General features: G+C 40.6%; 1 protein-coding gene across 1 annotated transcript in view; it reads right to left on the bottom strand.

The window, feature by feature from the left end:
* Positions 1-18,006, bottom strand: part of CDCP1 (CUB domain containing protein 1) — a 66,147-nt gene extending 48,141 nt beyond the window's left edge. The window contains exon 1 of the mRNA XM_074271580.1: positions 17,710-18,006. Within this exon, the coding sequence (XP_074127681.1) occupies positions 17,710-17,800 (91 nt within the window). The 5' untranslated portion in view covers positions 17,801-18,006. The remainder of the gene's footprint in view (positions 1-17,709) is intronic.
* Positions 18,007-18,446: the final 440 nt, after the last annotated feature.

The raw sequence follows: 18,446 nt of genomic DNA, 5'->3' as shown, positions 1-18,446 counted from the left end.
ACCTAATTTTTTACACGGACAGACCCAAGTAAGTGAAACTCTAGACTCTAGACATGCAGTCAGATGGAACTAGTCCATCAATACACATGCATTGGACAGATATTGATTATTGATGGTGAACTGGGGCCCAAATCTTGGGAGAGGAAGGAAAAAGTGTGTCAGATTATAAACTTGGGAAATTGAACAGTAACTTCTGTTAAAACAATTTATTTTTACTTTGAAATTTATAAGCAACCAATAAAATGGTTATTTTCAAAACAAAAAAGGGAAAGTTTGGGGAAACAGAGCAATCCAATCTATACTTTCCCTTCTGTTGCATTCTGGGTCCAGTTAATGGTCTCTCTGCATGTTAAAGTAAGATAAATTTCCTAATTTTTCCAATTACTAATCTTCCATGCAAATCATTAGACTAAACTCTTCTAAATCATTGTGGTTTCCTTTTAGGGGGGTTTATAATCTGAAGTTTGATATCTGGAGGACCTCACCCCCTTTAGAGAATCCCTCTTGCAGTTGGTTGCTTTGGGCACTGAACATGTTCCACGACAATGACAAACACTTTTGATGGTCCAGAGGAGAGAGCACTGGTACTGGAACTGGAAAAACCCAAGTTCAGATGCAGACACTTAGATCCTGACAATCAGTCACTTAGCCTCAGACATTTTCCTCATCTGTAAAAAAAATGAGGGGAGTAACAGCCCCTACCTCCCCAGGGTCACTGTGAGGACTGAGAGAATATTTGCAAATCGGATCATTCTATGAAGGCTGCTGCTGTTATTACTTTTGGCGAGCACACCTTTCCCTTTCCGCTTATGTTCATTATGAGTATCACGATGATCAGGTAATCCATGAAATGACCTTTCTCCTTCCTTTAACTCCCCTAAGGCAACTCTGTGAGTGGGCCTTTCTTGTAGCCATGACTGCCTTCATTTAATTCACAGATTATTGGTGTGGCTACAGTTTCTTTTTTTCCCAGAGATTGCTGGCCATCTTTGTCAAGGAACCTGTATTAGAGCACTATTAATTCTTTTCTTTTTTCTTCTTTTTTTTTCTTTTTAAAAGCTTTTTATTTTTCAAAACGTATGCATGGACAATTATTCAACATTAGCCCTTGCAAAAATCAACCATTAAATTAATATTCATCTGGTCATGATGATGAAAAGGCTTTAGTTCTTGGCCCTGTCATCCCGGCTCTCCATGACTGCGGAGTTCACCGACATCCCCTCAACCTTGTCTCCTCCCTCACATGGATCCTGCAAAGTCCACCGGCCTTCACACAATCTCCCACTTATGTCACCTCTGCACTCGCAGGGCACATCACATTGTACCCAGAATGCTTCCCTAGCCTATTCTTAGCTAGGGGCAGCTAAGCACCAAGCCTGGAGTCCCAAGGCTCAGCTTTTGAATTCCAATTAGTCTAACTGTGTGACCCTGCTCAAATCACCTCATCCTGGATGCCTCAGTTTCCTCATCTGTAAAATGAGCTGGAACAGGAAATGGCAAATCGCTCTGACAAGAAAACCCCAAATGGAGCCATAAAGAGGCGACTATGACTGAATAACAACAAAACGATTGGTAGTCCTGGCTCAAGTCTGTCCCCATTCCAATTCATCCTCCTCTCACTTACCAACATGTTCTCCCTAAATCATATGATCTATACTCAATAATTGGCTTCCTTTTACTTTCAGGATCAAATATAAAATGCCCCATTTGGCTTTTAAAGTCCTTAATAATGTGCCCTTTCTTAGTAGTTCAGTTTTTTAATGTTTTTTTTTTTTTCTTTTCCTTTTTTTGCCCAGGCAACTGGGGTTAAATGACTTGCCCAAGGTCACACAGCCAGGAAGTGTTAAGTGTCTGAGGTCAGATTTGAACTCAGGTCCTCCTGACTTCAGGGCTGGCTGCTCCTAATCCTTTTCTTATATATTCTTATATATATTTTTGTGTCAGTGATTCTCAAAGTGTGGCCCAAAGCGACTTGAAAGTCTCGGAAACCTCCCATGTGGGAGGATCCATGTTTGGTGCTATACCTTTAGTCCCAGTTAACATTTTGTGTGTGAGAAATGGACCCCTCTGGCAATGTCCAATGAAGCCTACAGAACCCTTCTCAGAAGAATGTTTCTAAATGCATAAAATAAAATACATGCGATGACAAAAGCAATCAATTACATTGAAATATAGCTATTGAATTTTTTTTTAAAAGCTCAAGTTCATAATCTCTCAGCCAAGAAATGAAAGATTCGTTTTATCCTTCATGTTTTAAAATCATAGCTATCTTGTGTTTCCCACTAATGTTAGCTACTAACACATGCTAATTACTATCATTGGAAGTATACGGAGTTTGGGGGTATTAAAAGGGAATCATCATACTCAAAAACGTTAGGAACCATTGACTTATACTTACGTTAGCATTTTCCAGAGAATCAGAATACAATAAAGTACATTGAACACTAAAACTATAATTAAATATGTCTTTGGTGATTCATAAGGAACTTCAGATTATTATTCAGGCTTACAGAATCAGAGAATGTCAGAGCTGGGAAGTACTTTAGAGAGATCATTTAGTTTAATTCCCTCATTTTACAGATGAGGAAACCACCAGCCAGAAAGGTAAAATAATCATTAAGCAAGATCATACAGTGAATTAGAAGCAGAATCAGGAATAGAACCCTTTGTCCTGATCCTCAATTCATTGTTCTTTACTTTAGGCTATAGTATATATACCTCTCCTGTCTCTTTGTCTCTGTCTGCCTTCTCCCTTTCCCCTTTCTCTTCCTAACTTCTTCTCTCCCCCTTTCTTTCTTCATCCCTCCCTTCCTTTTCTTCCTTTCTTGTTCCCCTACTCCCCTCTCATAGTCATAAACAGAACTTAATTAAATTCCTGTTGATTGACTTATTGTAGAATAGCATAGGATATAGAGCTAGTAGAGATTCAGCAGAAGATGTTTCATACCCACTCATTATAAATGGGGACTCTCAGGCTCTGAGCTGCAAAGTGAATTTTATGATTTGTATTAGAGGTGTTAAAAAAAATCACGAATCCAAAATTCAGCGTAATTTGTAATTCTACCAAATCAATTTGAAGAGGTACAGATCATGTTAGAGACTGGAAAATATAAAAGTTTCCAGGCCCTGAAAAGTCACAGGGAAGAAAATAGTGCCTTACTCTGATGACAGAAGAAATGGCTGAAATTATTTTTAGACAACCTGTCAGTGACATTGTCAAAGTACCCTGTGTTTTTTCACTTTACAACAAAACAAATATGAGGACAGAATCTGGCCTAAGGACTGGAGTTTGACAAGATATGAGCTTCCACAAGACAGATTCGACTACAGGATGTACATTCTTTAGGGATTAGTTGAGACAGATGAGTTATTAAGATATTGCCTATTTATCTGACTGAATACAAACTATGAGCTGGCTAACTAAAAATAAGTAAAGAACGGAGTGAGCTGTTCTTCCTGATTATTTCAGTCTCTGCTTGAAAATGGCTTATTTCAAGTTCATTTCCATTGTCCTTCCAAGTCTAATGGCAGGCTGGGAAATATTATATTACTAGAAACCCAAGTTTGATTCATTCAGTTTGGTTCCTGGCTGGGAAAATCCATCAGGGAGAAAGGTAGGAAGGGAAGGGAGACATTCACTGTCAATAAAAACTATTCTAACTAGTATTTGAATCTTCTTTCCAACCTTTGCACAGAGAAATACTGTGCTCTAAGTGAAAAGGTAGATGGTGGTCATGGAGTCAGGCAAGATACAGACTCCAGTCCTATCGCTGATACTGGTCCTGTGACCTCAGGCCAGCTGTATAGCCTTTGTTTATTCATTTGTAAAATGAATATAATAACATTGACAACACTCACCATAGGTTTGTGAGGCTTAAATAAAATAACCTATATAAAGTACTTTTCAGACTTCCATATGCTCTGAAAAAAGTGTCAAAATTTGATAATTGATAATCCTATCAATTAGATAGGATTAATTCACTTTTGGTCTACTAAAATTATTATTCTAAATTCAAAGAAAATTTCCATTTTCAAATTCTCCCATCAATACTGAAACAAGGATGACAACATTTGATAAGGATAATTTTCGATGAATATCAAATTCTAATTCAACCTAAACCGAATCTCAGAACAAGAAAGAATTCAACTGATCCACCTGAAAGAGCATTCCCTGCTGCTTCCCAAAGCCAACAGGAGTTCATCTCCTCTTTTGCTAATGGCCACAAGTGGCATTAGCTTTCTTGGCGGACACAGCATCCTGCCGACTCTTATATGCTGCTGAGTGGAGTCTGATAAAACCCCCAGTTCTTTTTTCAGATAAATTGCTATCTCACTATAGCACCTCCATTATGAACTGGTATAAAATTGATTTTTTTAAAATCCAAGTGTTAGACTTTGCGTTAATCTCTAACAAATTTTATCTTACCCAATTGGGCACCTGCATTAAGGAAAATCTTCTTTTAAGAAGGTGAAATGTAATCTGGGACTCAAATCAGCACCTTCTTGGTACCTTTTAATCTTATAGAGTTGTGTGGGGCATTGAGAGCGGGAGCTTGGTCCAGGGCCATGCAGCTAGTGTGTGTCCAAGTAGGCTTCCTGAATTAGAGGCTATCTCTTCCCTGGCACACAGTTGGACCTTAATGTATTTTGCCAGTTAGTTGCTCCTTTTCATTTGGATAAATATGATAAACAGAGAGAGACTGAACAATTCAGTGAAAAGGACCACTCCTTTGACATCAAAGGATGCAGGTTCAAATCTTAAGTATCCTTTCTCTTGGCCTAATTTTCTCATCTGTAAAAAGGGGAGTTGGAATAAATGAACTCTAAGGTCTTTTCCAAGTCTAAATTCAAGATCCAATAAATGATACCCTGGACAATGGCCTTAAACTCTGCTCTTCTGAAGGCAGCAAAAGATAGGAGTCCAACAGTGGTTCTATTCTCAAAGTCATAGGTGAAGATCTCACCTCTGGCAGCCAGAGGAACCAGCTTCCAGGGCCTGCAAATTTGGAATAATGACACCTGCCTCCCAACTCCCCCACAGAGCTGTGGTGAGAATTAATGAGATGTTTGTATACTCACCAAGCAGCTCAGAAGAAAGGTGTTAGATCAACAAGGGCATCATTACTGCTATTATCTACAAGCACCTCAGATAGGACTGCAGCAGTGATGTCAGGGCAATGAGCCAGAGAGATTCAAGGCTAAATCAGGGACAGGGAGATTTTTGGAGCTTCCCCCCTTTAAAAGCACCTTCTGGAGTCACTCTGTTGTCAGGCACTGGGCCAACCTTCCTGATATAAAGGGAGGAGGGAAAAGGAGAGAGAAAGCAGAGGCAGGAGTGTGCAGTTCTGTGGTTCAAGAAACACACTATTCTGGGGCAGCTAGGTGGTACAGTGGCCAGAGTAGCTGTCTCCAAATCAAGAGGTCCTGAGTTCAAACCCAGCCTCAGACACTTAAAACGCTTCCTAGCTGTGTGGCTCTGGGCAAGTAAGTCACTTAACTCCAATTGTTTCAGAAAAAAAAAAAAATATATATATATATATATATAATAATTAAAATTTAAAAATACACTATTCCACAGTCACCTGAGAGAAATCAGTCAACCTGAAGTTGGGTCAGCTTCTGAAAAGTCAGTGTGGAAACAGTACTGGCTCTTTACTTCAAAGAATCCTGCCCGACACACCCATGTTATCTTAGCCTATTCATAACCTTCCTGGGCTTGTGTCAGAAAAGGAAATCAAATGGACTAGAACTAGATGACTTCTTAGAATTCTTCTAGATCAGAGGCTCTCATTTGTGTCATGGACCCCTTTGGCAGTCTGGGGAAGCCTTTATGCAGAATAGTATTTTTTAAAAGTTGATGGAAATGGCCAATTTTTATATTCATTAGTGTTTAGCTGAAATTGAGCTTTTAAAAAGCTCAGCTTTTAAAAATGTGTTTGTGTGTGTAATTTTCTCTCGATGAACAGATCTCAGATTAAGGACCTCAGGGCTCTAACACTATGACCTCTCTCTCTTCGGCAAAGTGTGGCTAATAATCCTTACACTATCTACCTCAAAGTTCTATAGGAGGAAAGTATTTTATAGGCCTTAAAGTGCTATACAAGTGTGAGTTAATTATTAGGGACAGTCAGAGAATGAGGAAGATCTAGGTTTATAGCCTGCTTCTGACACATACAGGTGACGAGACAATCTCTGAAGGCCCTAGTTAACTCTCTAAAATCAGAAATTGCTAGCCAATGCTGATGAGTATGGACAAAAGGAATGTCCTTGTCTCTTCTAGGTGCAGGTGTTTGGTCTTACAAGCCCAAGGCCAAGCTTAATATGTGATTCTGAAATGGGCAGGTAAAATCACACACACAGAAGTAGAGAGAGGCAGGATGGTAGCGGATATTCTCCATGAACCAATGACATCAATCCAACTCAAGAAAAAGGATCATTACTAAATCAGGGACGAGGGGCACCCCATATGGCATTCCTCCTTCCCTGAAGCTGAAACGTGATTTCTTGGCCAACACTGAAAATCACAGAACTTATGCTTTATATCAGAACAAGGAACTCTGACACTTAAGCAGGCCAGAAGATTTTCATTTAAAAACCACAGAGGATAAAAATAGCCAGAAAACATTGTTTTTAAAAGTCATCTTCTTCCCAGGCTGAGCAGAGAGATTTCTCTGGCTGTCAATTCCTTCTTCCCCAAGCCTTTCCACTCACATCCCCCCTCCATAGCCAGACACAATGCACTTGTCCATCCATCTCACATATTATGTTTGCACGCAATAATTATCCGGAGCACAAGAAAGGTGGTTTACTATGGGGGCACAGCCAGGTGAGTACTGGATCTGGTAGCAGAAGGTTGAGTCTCAAATCTCAGCTCTGGTAATTACAACCTGTGTGATTTAGGGCAAGTAACTTCCCATCTCCGAGAATTGGGACTGGATCCTAAGACCATGAATCTAGATCTGGAAGGCTCCTCATGGAGATCTATGCTAATCCCTCATTTTATAGAAGAGGAAACAAAGGCTCAAGAATGATAAGTAATTTGCCTCCTAGGCCATGTAGAGATGGGATTTGAACTTGGGTTTTTTTCAATACTGTTTCATAATATCTAACATCCCTTTCAGCTCTAAGTCTTTGATCTTTTGAGTCCAAGATCAAGTCTGATATGTGATCATGAATGGACACATGAGCTCACATGCACAGAAGAAATAGAGGCAAAATAGTAGCAGAAAGGAACTGACTGGGAGGCAGAAAGAACTAGATTCAAATCTCATCTTAGATTATTTGCTAGCTGTGTGAACATGATACCAGTTGATAATTTGGTACAAGTCACTTAAGCTCTTCCATTTCCTGGTAACAGAATAAGAGCTAGTTTGGATAGCTCTTTAAAGTTTGCAAAGCACTTTACAAATATCTCATTTTATCTATTACAAATTTTGTCTTTTACAAATATTTCATTTTCTCCTTTCATACAGTAAGCTGGTTTTAGCCAACTTCATCTGCATGTTGTATTAGGAACAGGAAATAAAGGATATCCCTTCATGCTTAGGAGAGAGCCACTTCCCTCTGATTGTAAATAGGTATTGTGAGCCTAAGGCATATTCAAGAATTGGCCAGAATGTGAAGTCTCAACTAACAGATAAGAGACGACTCCAAAAGAAGAATTTACTCAGTAATTGGGGTTGTAGCCTTTCTTAGACAACTGACCTACTGGGACCAAATCTATCAACTGGTACTTCCCAAAAGGAATGCATTTTCCCAAGGAGACATCATCATGATGGTATTTAGTTTTCCTCCACTCCTATTAACCTATAATGCCACTGAATTATACAGTAGTGTTCATAGTAAGAGCAGCATAGTTATTTCTTTTTAAAATAAAATTTTTATTAATATCTTTTGTTTTTCATCAGCTATGTCTCTCTTTCCCATCCAGAGAGTCACCTCTTATAACAATTATACATGCATACACACACACACACATATATACATACATTATATATACTATATATATATATATATAATATATATATATATATTATATATATATATATATATATGTGTGTGTGTGTGTGTGTGTAGTATATGCAACTCTACACCCTACCCTTTCCCCAAGTGCTAATTTCTTTTTCTTTATTCTGTGGTAAAGGGATTGACCTGTGATTGCATCCATGTGGGAAATTCTCTTGGACAGAAACTCCCAGCACTACTGCAGATCAGACCTTATCTCTAATTTATAGTTTGAGAGACATGTTTGGGAGCCTGAGAGGTTGAACTGTGGGTCCAGAATTTAGAAGCTGGGATGGGTCAGAGGAAGGAGCTGAATTCAAATCCTCCTGGTTCCAAGGATTATCCTTTATCTCCAGTGGTATACTATGTCTTGTCAAGACTGTAGCCTAAGAGAAAGAGCCTTGGATTTGAAGGCAGCACTAATTACTCATGTGTTCTTGACTAGGTACTTTCTCTTTTCTGGACCTTAATTCTCTCATTTGCAAAATGATTTAGTTGGTATTAGGCGATTTCTAAGATCCCTAACAGGTGAATCATCTTCCTGAGTTTAAATAAGTATCTGTGGGACCCTGGACAAGTCACGTTACGCCGTGTGCCTCAGTTTTCTCATCTGCAAAATGAGCTGGAGAAGAAACTAGCAAACCATTATCTCTATCAAGAAAATTCCAAATGGAGTCATGAAGAGTTAAAAACAACTGGATAACAACAAAACCATCCCTGACTTCAACAGACTAATTCGTGCTACCTCTACCTCATCACCACAAATAATCTGGTCTCTCTCCCTTAGTTCCTTAGCTCTAGTTCAGTTTTTGTCTGACCTTGTTGAAACTCTCTGTCAGACTTCAGAGTCTATAATCTCTGAAAATCCCTTTTTTTCCTAATAATTTAAATTCTAGCCATCTTTCGAAATCTGGCCCAAAAACTATGTTCAATCATGAATTCCTCCTAATCACTCCAGCAAAAATGATCTCATCTTCCTCTTTATTTCTGTACTACTTATTGGCACTATTTACCTGATACTTACATACTCCCTGATATCATATATACAATCCTTGGCTTTGTATATCAGAAACCATTACCAGAATGGGAATTACTCATAATACCCTGAGCATAATAATTACCTGGAAAATATTGAAATGAATGCAAGACTTTGGCAACTTAGGAGGAGAAGTTCACAATGGGTACAGAAAAGCTAAAGAAAAAGCATGGAATCTGCTTTTTAATTATTTCATCATTCTCGCTAATTCTTAATCAAGCTTCTAAAAGCATTGAGAGATATAATCCCATCCAACCCAACAAACGTTTAGAAAAATTTTCTATGGAATAAATGTCCCCCAAAGAAGAACATTTCCATATAAAATAGACAAGAAAAAGACAATTGCATGAATCTTGATTATGTACAATTTGCTTTAAAATACGTACAATAAAGTCAATGTTACTTTCAAAATTGTCTTATTCTAAGCATTTATTAAGTATCTATGTATAATCTGAGATAGTATAGACTAGTGAAATGCCAGCAAGATTTGATGAGCTCCAGTAGAGACATCTTGGCCATACCAAAAGAACATCCAGATAGAGATATCCAATTGATAATTTGGAGGTATAGCTCAAAAGAAGGACTAGGATCGGAAATACAGGGCTTGTGGTCATTTGCACCAAAATGACAAACTAAGGTCATGGAAGTGGAAGTAGAAGGTCATAAGCTCACCAAGAAAACATATAGGGAAGAAGAGGACCTAGGACAGAGCTTTGGAGAACATCCAAGCCTCAGGGATCTGAGAGGACATGAAAGGAACAGGAAAGTTAGCAATGTGCAAAGATAAAAGAATTAACCAAGGCCATGAGCCAGAACACCCAAGAAACCAACTCCATTAAGACTTCAGTGAGCTGGTCAGGAGAGTATGACAGCAACATTTCTCCATGCCTATTTTCCTAAGAAAAGATACCATTTCCAATCGTGTATTCTCAGTGACATTGGTATTAATTATCATCATCATAGCAAAACGGCTAAGGTGTGGAGAGTTTTCTGAAGGATTTAGGCTCCTTCCACAAATCTATTGCTTTTTTTTTTTTTTTTTTTTTGAGCATCTTGGCTTTGCTGAAACTACAGCCTGCTGTTCCATCTCTAGAAAATGATGAGGTAAGAAGCTCCTAGTGTCCCTCAGGCATGGATATTCATCATATGTGCTTAGTTTGGAGGAAAGAAATGTGGGGTGTCTATTGTGCAAACCTCCAGAGGATAACAGGAAAGGCCTGCTGATGGAATTTACAAACTCTGACATCTTTCAAGGTGTCTTTTTATTAGTGCTTCAGGAGGGCGAAAGTAGAATATCAGAACCTCCTGGCTTTGAATTTCATTTCAAATTTAAAAATCACAGCACCTGTGCTGCCTACAAGCTTATCCAAAAGATGTTCAATTTTGTTTCATTTGAGGGACTGAGCGCTCGAAAGCGAGATTTTTCAAAGACCAACCATGTTTTCACAATCCAAGTTTAAATGGATTTTTATTGAGCAGAATTTTTTGTCATATCTGACTCTTCATGATTCTGGTAGGAGTTTTCCTGGCAAAAATACCAGAATGGCTTGCCATTTCCTTTTCCAGATTACTTTACAGATGAAGAAACTGAGGTAACATTAAGTGACTTGCTAGAGGTTACAAAGCTAGTAGGATGTCTGATGAACTCAGAAAGATGAGTCTTCCTGACTCCAAGTCCAGCACTCTAAGCACTATGACACCTGGCTGCCCCATGAGAAAGCACGGCAGTTTCCAACAAATTAACACATTTCTACATGCAATACAACATGATTTTTAAATGGGTGGCTCATTTTACCCAGAATGAACTCTTCTTTTAAAAAATGAATATAGAAATATTTTTAAACATAGCATCAAAGATAAAACTCTGGTCCCCACAAAATTTCTGAAAAACCAAATAACTATTTTGCCATTGATTTCCATTATAAAATCAGTCACATTTTCCAGAGAAAACAGTTGATAAGGGGAGTGAGTTGAAAATATTTGGGAAAAAAGGAATGAAGTCAGGACTCAGTTTCTTAGTATTTTGGGACAGCCATGGGTCAGTGGAAAGAACCCTGGATTTTAAGTCAGAAAACCAAGCTTCAAGTCCTGTGAGACCTTGGACAAATGGCATAAGCTGTCTGGGCCTCAGTCTGGACATCATCTGCAAAATGCTTCCTCATTTGAAGGAGCCATGAGGTTCCTTCCATTTTCTAATTGATTATCTAATAAACCACGATGAGTCGTGCAGGGGTTGGCAGTTGTGGCTGTCATGATTACTAATCACTTGCCATCCTTTATAAGTGAAGATAATGCAGCTGACCCTCATTATTAAGCACAGGCTTGTACTGTCCCAGAATAACTGTGCTCATCTAGCTACCCCTTCGAACAACTGGCTCATGCCATTAAGAAAGCTGGCCACAATGAGGGTGCCTTCCGTGGCCATGGAACAAGCATGGCCACATCAACTGGCATTGATGGCAACCAAATCCTTGGTCTGGTTCTTATTCATTCTCCAAAGTGACCAACTAAACTAATAAGTGAACTGAGCATGGATTTATTAGGCATCTGCTACATACGATGTCCTGAGGGCACAGGAAAAAAACATGAACAAGACTGGCCCTCAAGCAATGGATGGAAGCAATTGGGGAACATAATGTGAGGTCTGGATGACTTAAGTCTGAATCCTGCCTCAGACACTTATTAGAAGTATGACCCTGGGCAGGTGACAAGCACTGCCTGCCTCAATTTTGCCATCTGCAAAATGGGAATAATAATAGTTCACACTTCTCAAGGATTATTGTGAGGATCATATGAGCATATGTAAAGTGCTTTGTACATTAAACTGTGACATAAATGCTAGTTTATTTATTTTTGCTGAGGCAATTGGGGTTATTTCCAATCCAATGCCCAGGGTCACACAGTTAGGAAGTATTAAGTGTCTGACACCAGATTTGAACTCAAGTCCTCCTGACTGGTGATCTACCCACTGCACCACCTAGCTGCCCCAAATGCTAGTTATTTTTTTAATCTTTTATTTAGCATTTAGTTTTCCCCCAATTACATGGAGAAACAATTTTTATCATTAGTCTATAAAATTGAGTTCCAAATTCTCTCCCTCCCAGCCTCCCCACCTCTCTCATTGAGAAGGCAAGCAATTTGATATAGGTTATACCTATGTAGTCATGCAAAACAAATTTCCCTATCAGTCACGTTGTAAAAGAAAACAGACTAAACAAAACCCACAAGAAAAATAAAGGAAGATCAAAAGTATGCTTCCATTTAGTCAGACACCATTTCTTTCTCGGGGGATGGATATATTGCTGAGATTAGTCACTGTCCTCCATTGATTTTCAATCCTCCAAGCAGCTATGTAATTGCTGAAAGGTACAATTCCTATATTTAGGAATTTACTTTTCTTCAAGTATTCAATCAGTATTTCTTAAACACCTACAATCTGTCAGGCATTCCGAAAAAGAAAACCAAGAAAAAAATCCCTGTCCTTAAGATAATATGTAAACATATAAGAGAAACATACTATGTACACATATAAATCTACATATGTATACAAATCTATACAAGGTAGATATTAGGTAATTTGGGGGAGAAGCAGCCATGAGGTGGAATTGAGGAAAGTCTCATTCAGGAGGTGTCAGCTGAGCTTTGAAGGATGTGAGAGATTTTAAGAGGAAGAGAGTGACATGTCTAGCACACACAGTAGGTGCTTAATGAATGTTAACTAGAAATTGAACTCACACACAGTAGAATTACAGATTAGGGATAGAAACCATCTAGTGCAATAGATATTTTCACTTTTACAAATAAAGAAACTGAGCCCCAGGAAATGGAAGGAATTTTATTATAGCCACACAACCAATAATTGACAGAGCCAAACCTCACACCCAAGGATGACTCCAAGGCAGACTCTTTTTTTCCTATACCAGTCTGTAATATTGCAGTCTCTGCAATAATCCAAAAGAATCAGTTCTCTCCTTGACAAATTCTTCATCATGGAATGAATTTGCTTACAATGAAGGTGTTTGTTCTATAGAATCAGAGTTGAGTCCTGAACCATAAATAGCATTCTCCTGTCAAGTCCTGCATTTTGGACAGTATTCAAGGCTTCTGGTCATTTAAGCAATATTTAAATGAATCTTTCTGGAAAGAAGAGTCAGAATATTTTACTCTCCTGAAATTATTTTCATTATTAATCAGACCACTCTTCTTCATGCAGGAAGAATGACAGTTGGAGGGCTGGATTTGGGATCAGACGCTCTGGGGGGGCAAATGACATGTATTATGTGACTTTCTGAGCCTCAGGTCGTTATTTGTAGAAAGGAGAAGTTGGGCCAGATGATCTTTAAACCCTCTCCCAGATCTTATCCATGATCCAAAGAAGATGGCAAATTGAGCCATATTTAGGAAGCAAAGCAAAAGAGAATTGACCACCTTTCTCCTATTTACTAGAATAAGCTGTTTTCTATCCTGGGAAAGTGGGTGAAGGGCTAATTACAAAGCTGTAAAAAATGATTTTAAGTAATTTGATTGCAAGTATAATTTTTATAATCCAGAATTATAATTGAAGGGTAGAAACAGCTCTTCATCATTAAGGCGGAGGGCTCAGCTGCTCCTAGCTTCTCTTAAGGGTTGGGAACTCCCAAGTCCCATCACCTGTGCTTCTGCTTCTGGATAATTACCACTGACCTCAATCACAAGCACCACTCGGATTGCCCTGCTATCCCTCAGATCCGTTCTGTTCTTCTGCATCTATCTGTACTTAATTCTTTCTGGCACAGACAGTCCCAAGCAGATAGGAGCGATAAATCCAGCACAAATTCCTGCCCACAAGCCCCATGTTCCTTCCTATCCAACACAAGTACAGGCATGTAAAAACAGCCAGTGCGTGTGTCAAGTGAGGATATCCGAAGGATCTCTGGGATTCTCTTTTTTAATTTTTAATTTTAAACTACGCTTCCTGCTGAGTCAGATCGGTCACTAGGAGACCAGATAATGGCTCTATTCTCTGGTGTTAGTCACTTTTTGGTGAAACTCGGAAGTGGAAAATAAATTGTAGCATCTCCTTCCTAAAGTAATGTAATCTGGACTGTGATAGGAGATGATCACAGAAAAAAGACCAGAGTGATCTGTTAAAACTGGAGATTGGGGGGAAAAACTGGAGCTGACCTCTAAGATGAGGGGTATACACTGATCAGGCTGAAACCATAAGTAACCCAATCTCACACACTTGATACCGTGCCCTTCCGCAGTCCGTTCCCCTAGATTAGGGATGTGCTGGAACCACTCAGGAAAATGGTTACATTTTCAGTGTGAGCATTTACACTTCAAAATCCTCAAGCCCACAAATTAGACTTTGCTTTTGCTGTCTAATCCTAAAAAGCGTTAATAATACAGATTAAAGTTAAGAGTTCCGAATATATACTGCCTCCACAGCTGTTCCAGATTCTCCAGCATATCCCTCCCCGGAATAGACATGGATCCCGCTCCGCTTCTTTGTCAGCAGAGTGACTGACTTGAGTCACTTCCATACTCTGAGCTTCACTTTCTTCATCCTTCAAAAGACTGGACTACATGGTTTTGTTTCCTATCTTTATATTTGTACTGAGCAGTGTCAGCTCCTGGAATACTTTCTCACATCCTCAGCTTAAACTACCATCTTCTATTCCCGACTTGTCACTTTTTTGGCCTTCCTCAAACTTTCTGATATTTCCCTCTCTTTTTACATATTGTGCCCTCAGTAGAATATAAGCTTCTTGACAGCTAAGGACTTTTTTTTTTTCTACCTGGTTTTTTATCTTTAGTATCTAGCACAGACCCTTTAACACGCACATGGCTTAATATTTGTTGAATTGAACTAAATTACTGTCCCCAAATGACCAATATATGCCAATCATTTTACATGGATCTCAACTCTCCCCACAGAATGAAAGCTCATTGAGGGTAGGAACCCCCCCCCACACACACACGCATTGCATTTGTGCTTCCAGTGCCTCATATTATTATTAGTAGTTGTGGTGGTGATGGCCATGGTAGTAGTACCAGCAGCAGCATAGCAACTTATTTCATTGGTATCACATATTTCTAATGAAGAATTCTATCGACCAATGCAGCCTGGCACTTCCTCTACTGAGACACTGGGAGGTTATAAATAGGTTACTCAGGGTCATATAGTTAGAGATGGCACTTGAATTCATTTCTTCCTGATTCTGGAGCCAACTTTCTTTCTCATTAGGATCTGCTAACTCTCTACTCTTAACAAATTCTTGTTGGCTTAGAGAGGATATCAATACCCAAAAAACCTGAGTGGGACCTAGGGGAAAATGGGGAAAATCAGAGGAAATAACTAAGAAATGCACCTCTCCTCCCAACCCCACGCCTTTGGCTTTTTATAACAACTCCAACCTCTTCCTCCTGGGCTACCAAGATTGTCTAATCAAAGTTATGAGTTTACTTATTTATTTATTTTAGTAACTGTGATGTGCAAAGCACTATGAATGATAGTGTAACAGTGGTTTAAAGCAAATGTATCAAACACATGGCATTCCTTAGTGCAGCAGAAATCAGATTAAAATGTAATTGGGTAGAGCAGTAATGAACTGAACCAGCTACACCGAGCAAAAGAACTCTGGGAGATGACTACGAACCACTACATAGAATTCCCAATCCCTCTAATTTTGTCCGCCTGCATTTTGGATTTCCTTCACAGGCTAATTGTACACTATCTCCAAGTCTGATTCTTTTTGTACAGAAAAACAACTGTTTGGACATGTATACATAAATTGTATTTATTTATACTTTAACATATTTAACATGTAATTGTCAACCTGCCATGGGGGGAGAAAGAGGGGAAAAGTTGGAACAAAAAGTTTGGCAATTATCAATGCTGTAAAATTTACCCATGCATATATCTGGTAAGTAAAAACTATTAAAATAAAAAAAAATGTAATTGGGAAATATCTAACAAGATAAAATAAAAATGCAATAAAACAATGTTAATAGGTTTCCCCTAAGCAGGGATCTTCACGTATGGCTCAGTAACTCTTTTCTATTTGTGTTTTGCTATCCCTTTCTGTGAAGCTTTGCCACTTTGTAAATGTCATTGGATTGGATTATACAGCCCGTGGAAATTACAAAGCGTTTTAAACCCATCGTTTAATTCAGTTCTCACAAGGATCTGGTGAGGTGACTTGTCAGAGTTGTCATCCACCTCATTTTTTAGGTTGAAGAAAAGGAAGGCTCCCAGAGGTTGTGACGTATCAGGCCATAGCATTAATAAGTAGGGGTCCCAGGTGTGAGGATGTCAAGTCATTCTTTTTCCACTAGGAGGCTATTGGCTATTCTAAATGTTCTGTATCCATAAAACATTCAGCAATGCAAAAGAGAACAAGGAGAAAAGTTACATATTGATCAGTTGTGTTGAACGTCAGTTTAATGATTTCAATAAGACTTTATTTGGCTGGAAGTATTTCCCCTGATTGTGCACACCTGACCTAGTTTCTTTTCAGTTTATTGAAAGATTACGCCTTTTCCACGATAATGGGTGACATCATAGCAAATGTCTAATGGGGCAGGAAGCAATAGTCACCGTTTAAAGCTGCTTACTTCATGAAAAAACCAAATGCTCTTTCTTCCTCTTTTTTTTTTTTTCCCCCTCTATCTTTATTCTAGGAATTGTGGTTCCTCAGAAATCATTTCTCGTGATTAATGACAGGTGCTCCTAAAGCTACTATGTTGATGGGATGGCCCCCTGAATTTTTAGAATCCGAATATAAATCCGAATTGTAGGGCCTCATTTCCCAGCTTCCCTCTTTTAAGAAGAGTGCAATAAAACAACACCGAGAGCAGTGGGGGACAGGAAAAGTGCAGCCTTAGCGAGGAGCCTCTAAGCGCAATTACCAGGAAAGACAGTAAAATTACAACCTCCCACTGGGGGTAATCGCTTTCATTTTCTAACTCGATTTACCAGAGGCAGATTTCCAGAGCCCTGAAAGGGAGGAGGAGGGTGGGGGTGTGACGAGAGTGAAAAGGAGGTGGGATGGAATTCCTGGCAAACCTTAAAACTGTCAAGATTTAAGGGGAAATTGCCCGGGATTTGAACTCGGGGAACTTGGGTTCGGGCCCCGCTTTGTCTGGAGTTCCGGGACTGTGGACCTCAGTTTCCTCTTCTGGAAAGGGGGAAATTGGACTAGAGAGCGGTGTCTTCCAGCTCTAAGTCTCCGCTCCTATTGGATGGTTTTTCCTACAACTTTGTTCCGCGGAGCAGGAGATAGTAAGAGCTGTAGGACAAGTTAGACTCGGGAGCTCAGCACCTCTCTCCCTCCCTCACTAGTGAAACTCTCCTCTGCCCGTCGGGCTTCTCCCAGCCCTTCTACTGCGTTCGCGACTTTTTCCCTTCCTCCAGAGTTACGAGAGGAACTTGCTCCTAGCCGCTCCCACAGTGGGCCGGGCGGGTGCGTAACATTCGCCCCAGTTGGCAGGCGCGGGGACTTCCTTAGCCATGGGGACGGAGAGAAGGCCAGCTGAGAGACCGGCGCGAATGGAGAGCTCCGCTGGGAGGGAAAGGCTCCAGGTGTTCAGGGAGCCCTGGCCGGGTTCTCCGAGGCGCAATCCCTCCCCCACCCCAGGTCCTTCCAGCTCCATTCCAGCTCCGGAGCCGCTCCGAGCGCACTTACCTGTCCAGCGCCCCACCTGCGCCACCGCGCCTAGTTGCAGCAGCCCCGCCAGCAGCAGCAGCTGCAGCGGCCCCGCCGCCCAGCCGCCCATGGTCCTCGCTCGCCCTCCTCCTCATCCGAGGGGCACGGGGATCTCCGGCCACTGCTCCCGCGCTCCCCACAGGCTGCCCCAGAGCCCGAGGCTGGCGGCGGCGGCGGCGGCGCCTCCACTGCGCGGCTGCGCTCACCAGACCTCACCTGCGGGCTGGAGCGCGCCCTGCTCGCCGCCCCGCCCCGCATGCCCAGCTGCGCACCTCCTCCCTCCTCCCTCCCTGGTCCGGCCCGCCCAGTCTGCAAAGCTCCTGGTTCCTGCCTCGCCTTCCTTAGGCCTGCCTTTCCTCTCCCTTCCTCCCCAGGTGCCCTTCCCCCAAGTGAATTCTGTCACTTTCTTAGTCTAATCCAGCTGCTACCTCTCTAGGGAGGCTTCCATGATCCCCCAGCTCTGAAACAGCCTCCTTCTCCCTTAAACCTAATATGGCACTTTGTTCTCCCCTCCCTCATGCACCTGTGTACACACACACACACACACACACACACACACACTCTCTGTCTGTCTCTGTCTCTGTCTCTGTCTCTGTCTCTGTCTCTGTCTCTGTCTCTGTCTCTGTCTCTCTCTCTCTCTCTCTCTCTCTCTCTCTCTCTCTCTCTCTCTCTCTCTCTCTCTCTCTCTCTCTCTCTCTCTGTCTCTGTCTCTGTCT

This window comes from Sminthopsis crassicaudata, chromosome 5, assembly GCF_048593235.1.
Source record: "Sminthopsis crassicaudata isolate SCR6 chromosome 5, ASM4859323v1, whole genome shotgun sequence".
Classification (NCBI taxonomy): Eukaryota; Metazoa; Chordata; class Mammalia; order Dasyuromorphia; family Dasyuridae; genus Sminthopsis; species Sminthopsis crassicaudata.
This window is presented reverse-complemented; position numbering and strand designations above follow the sequence as displayed.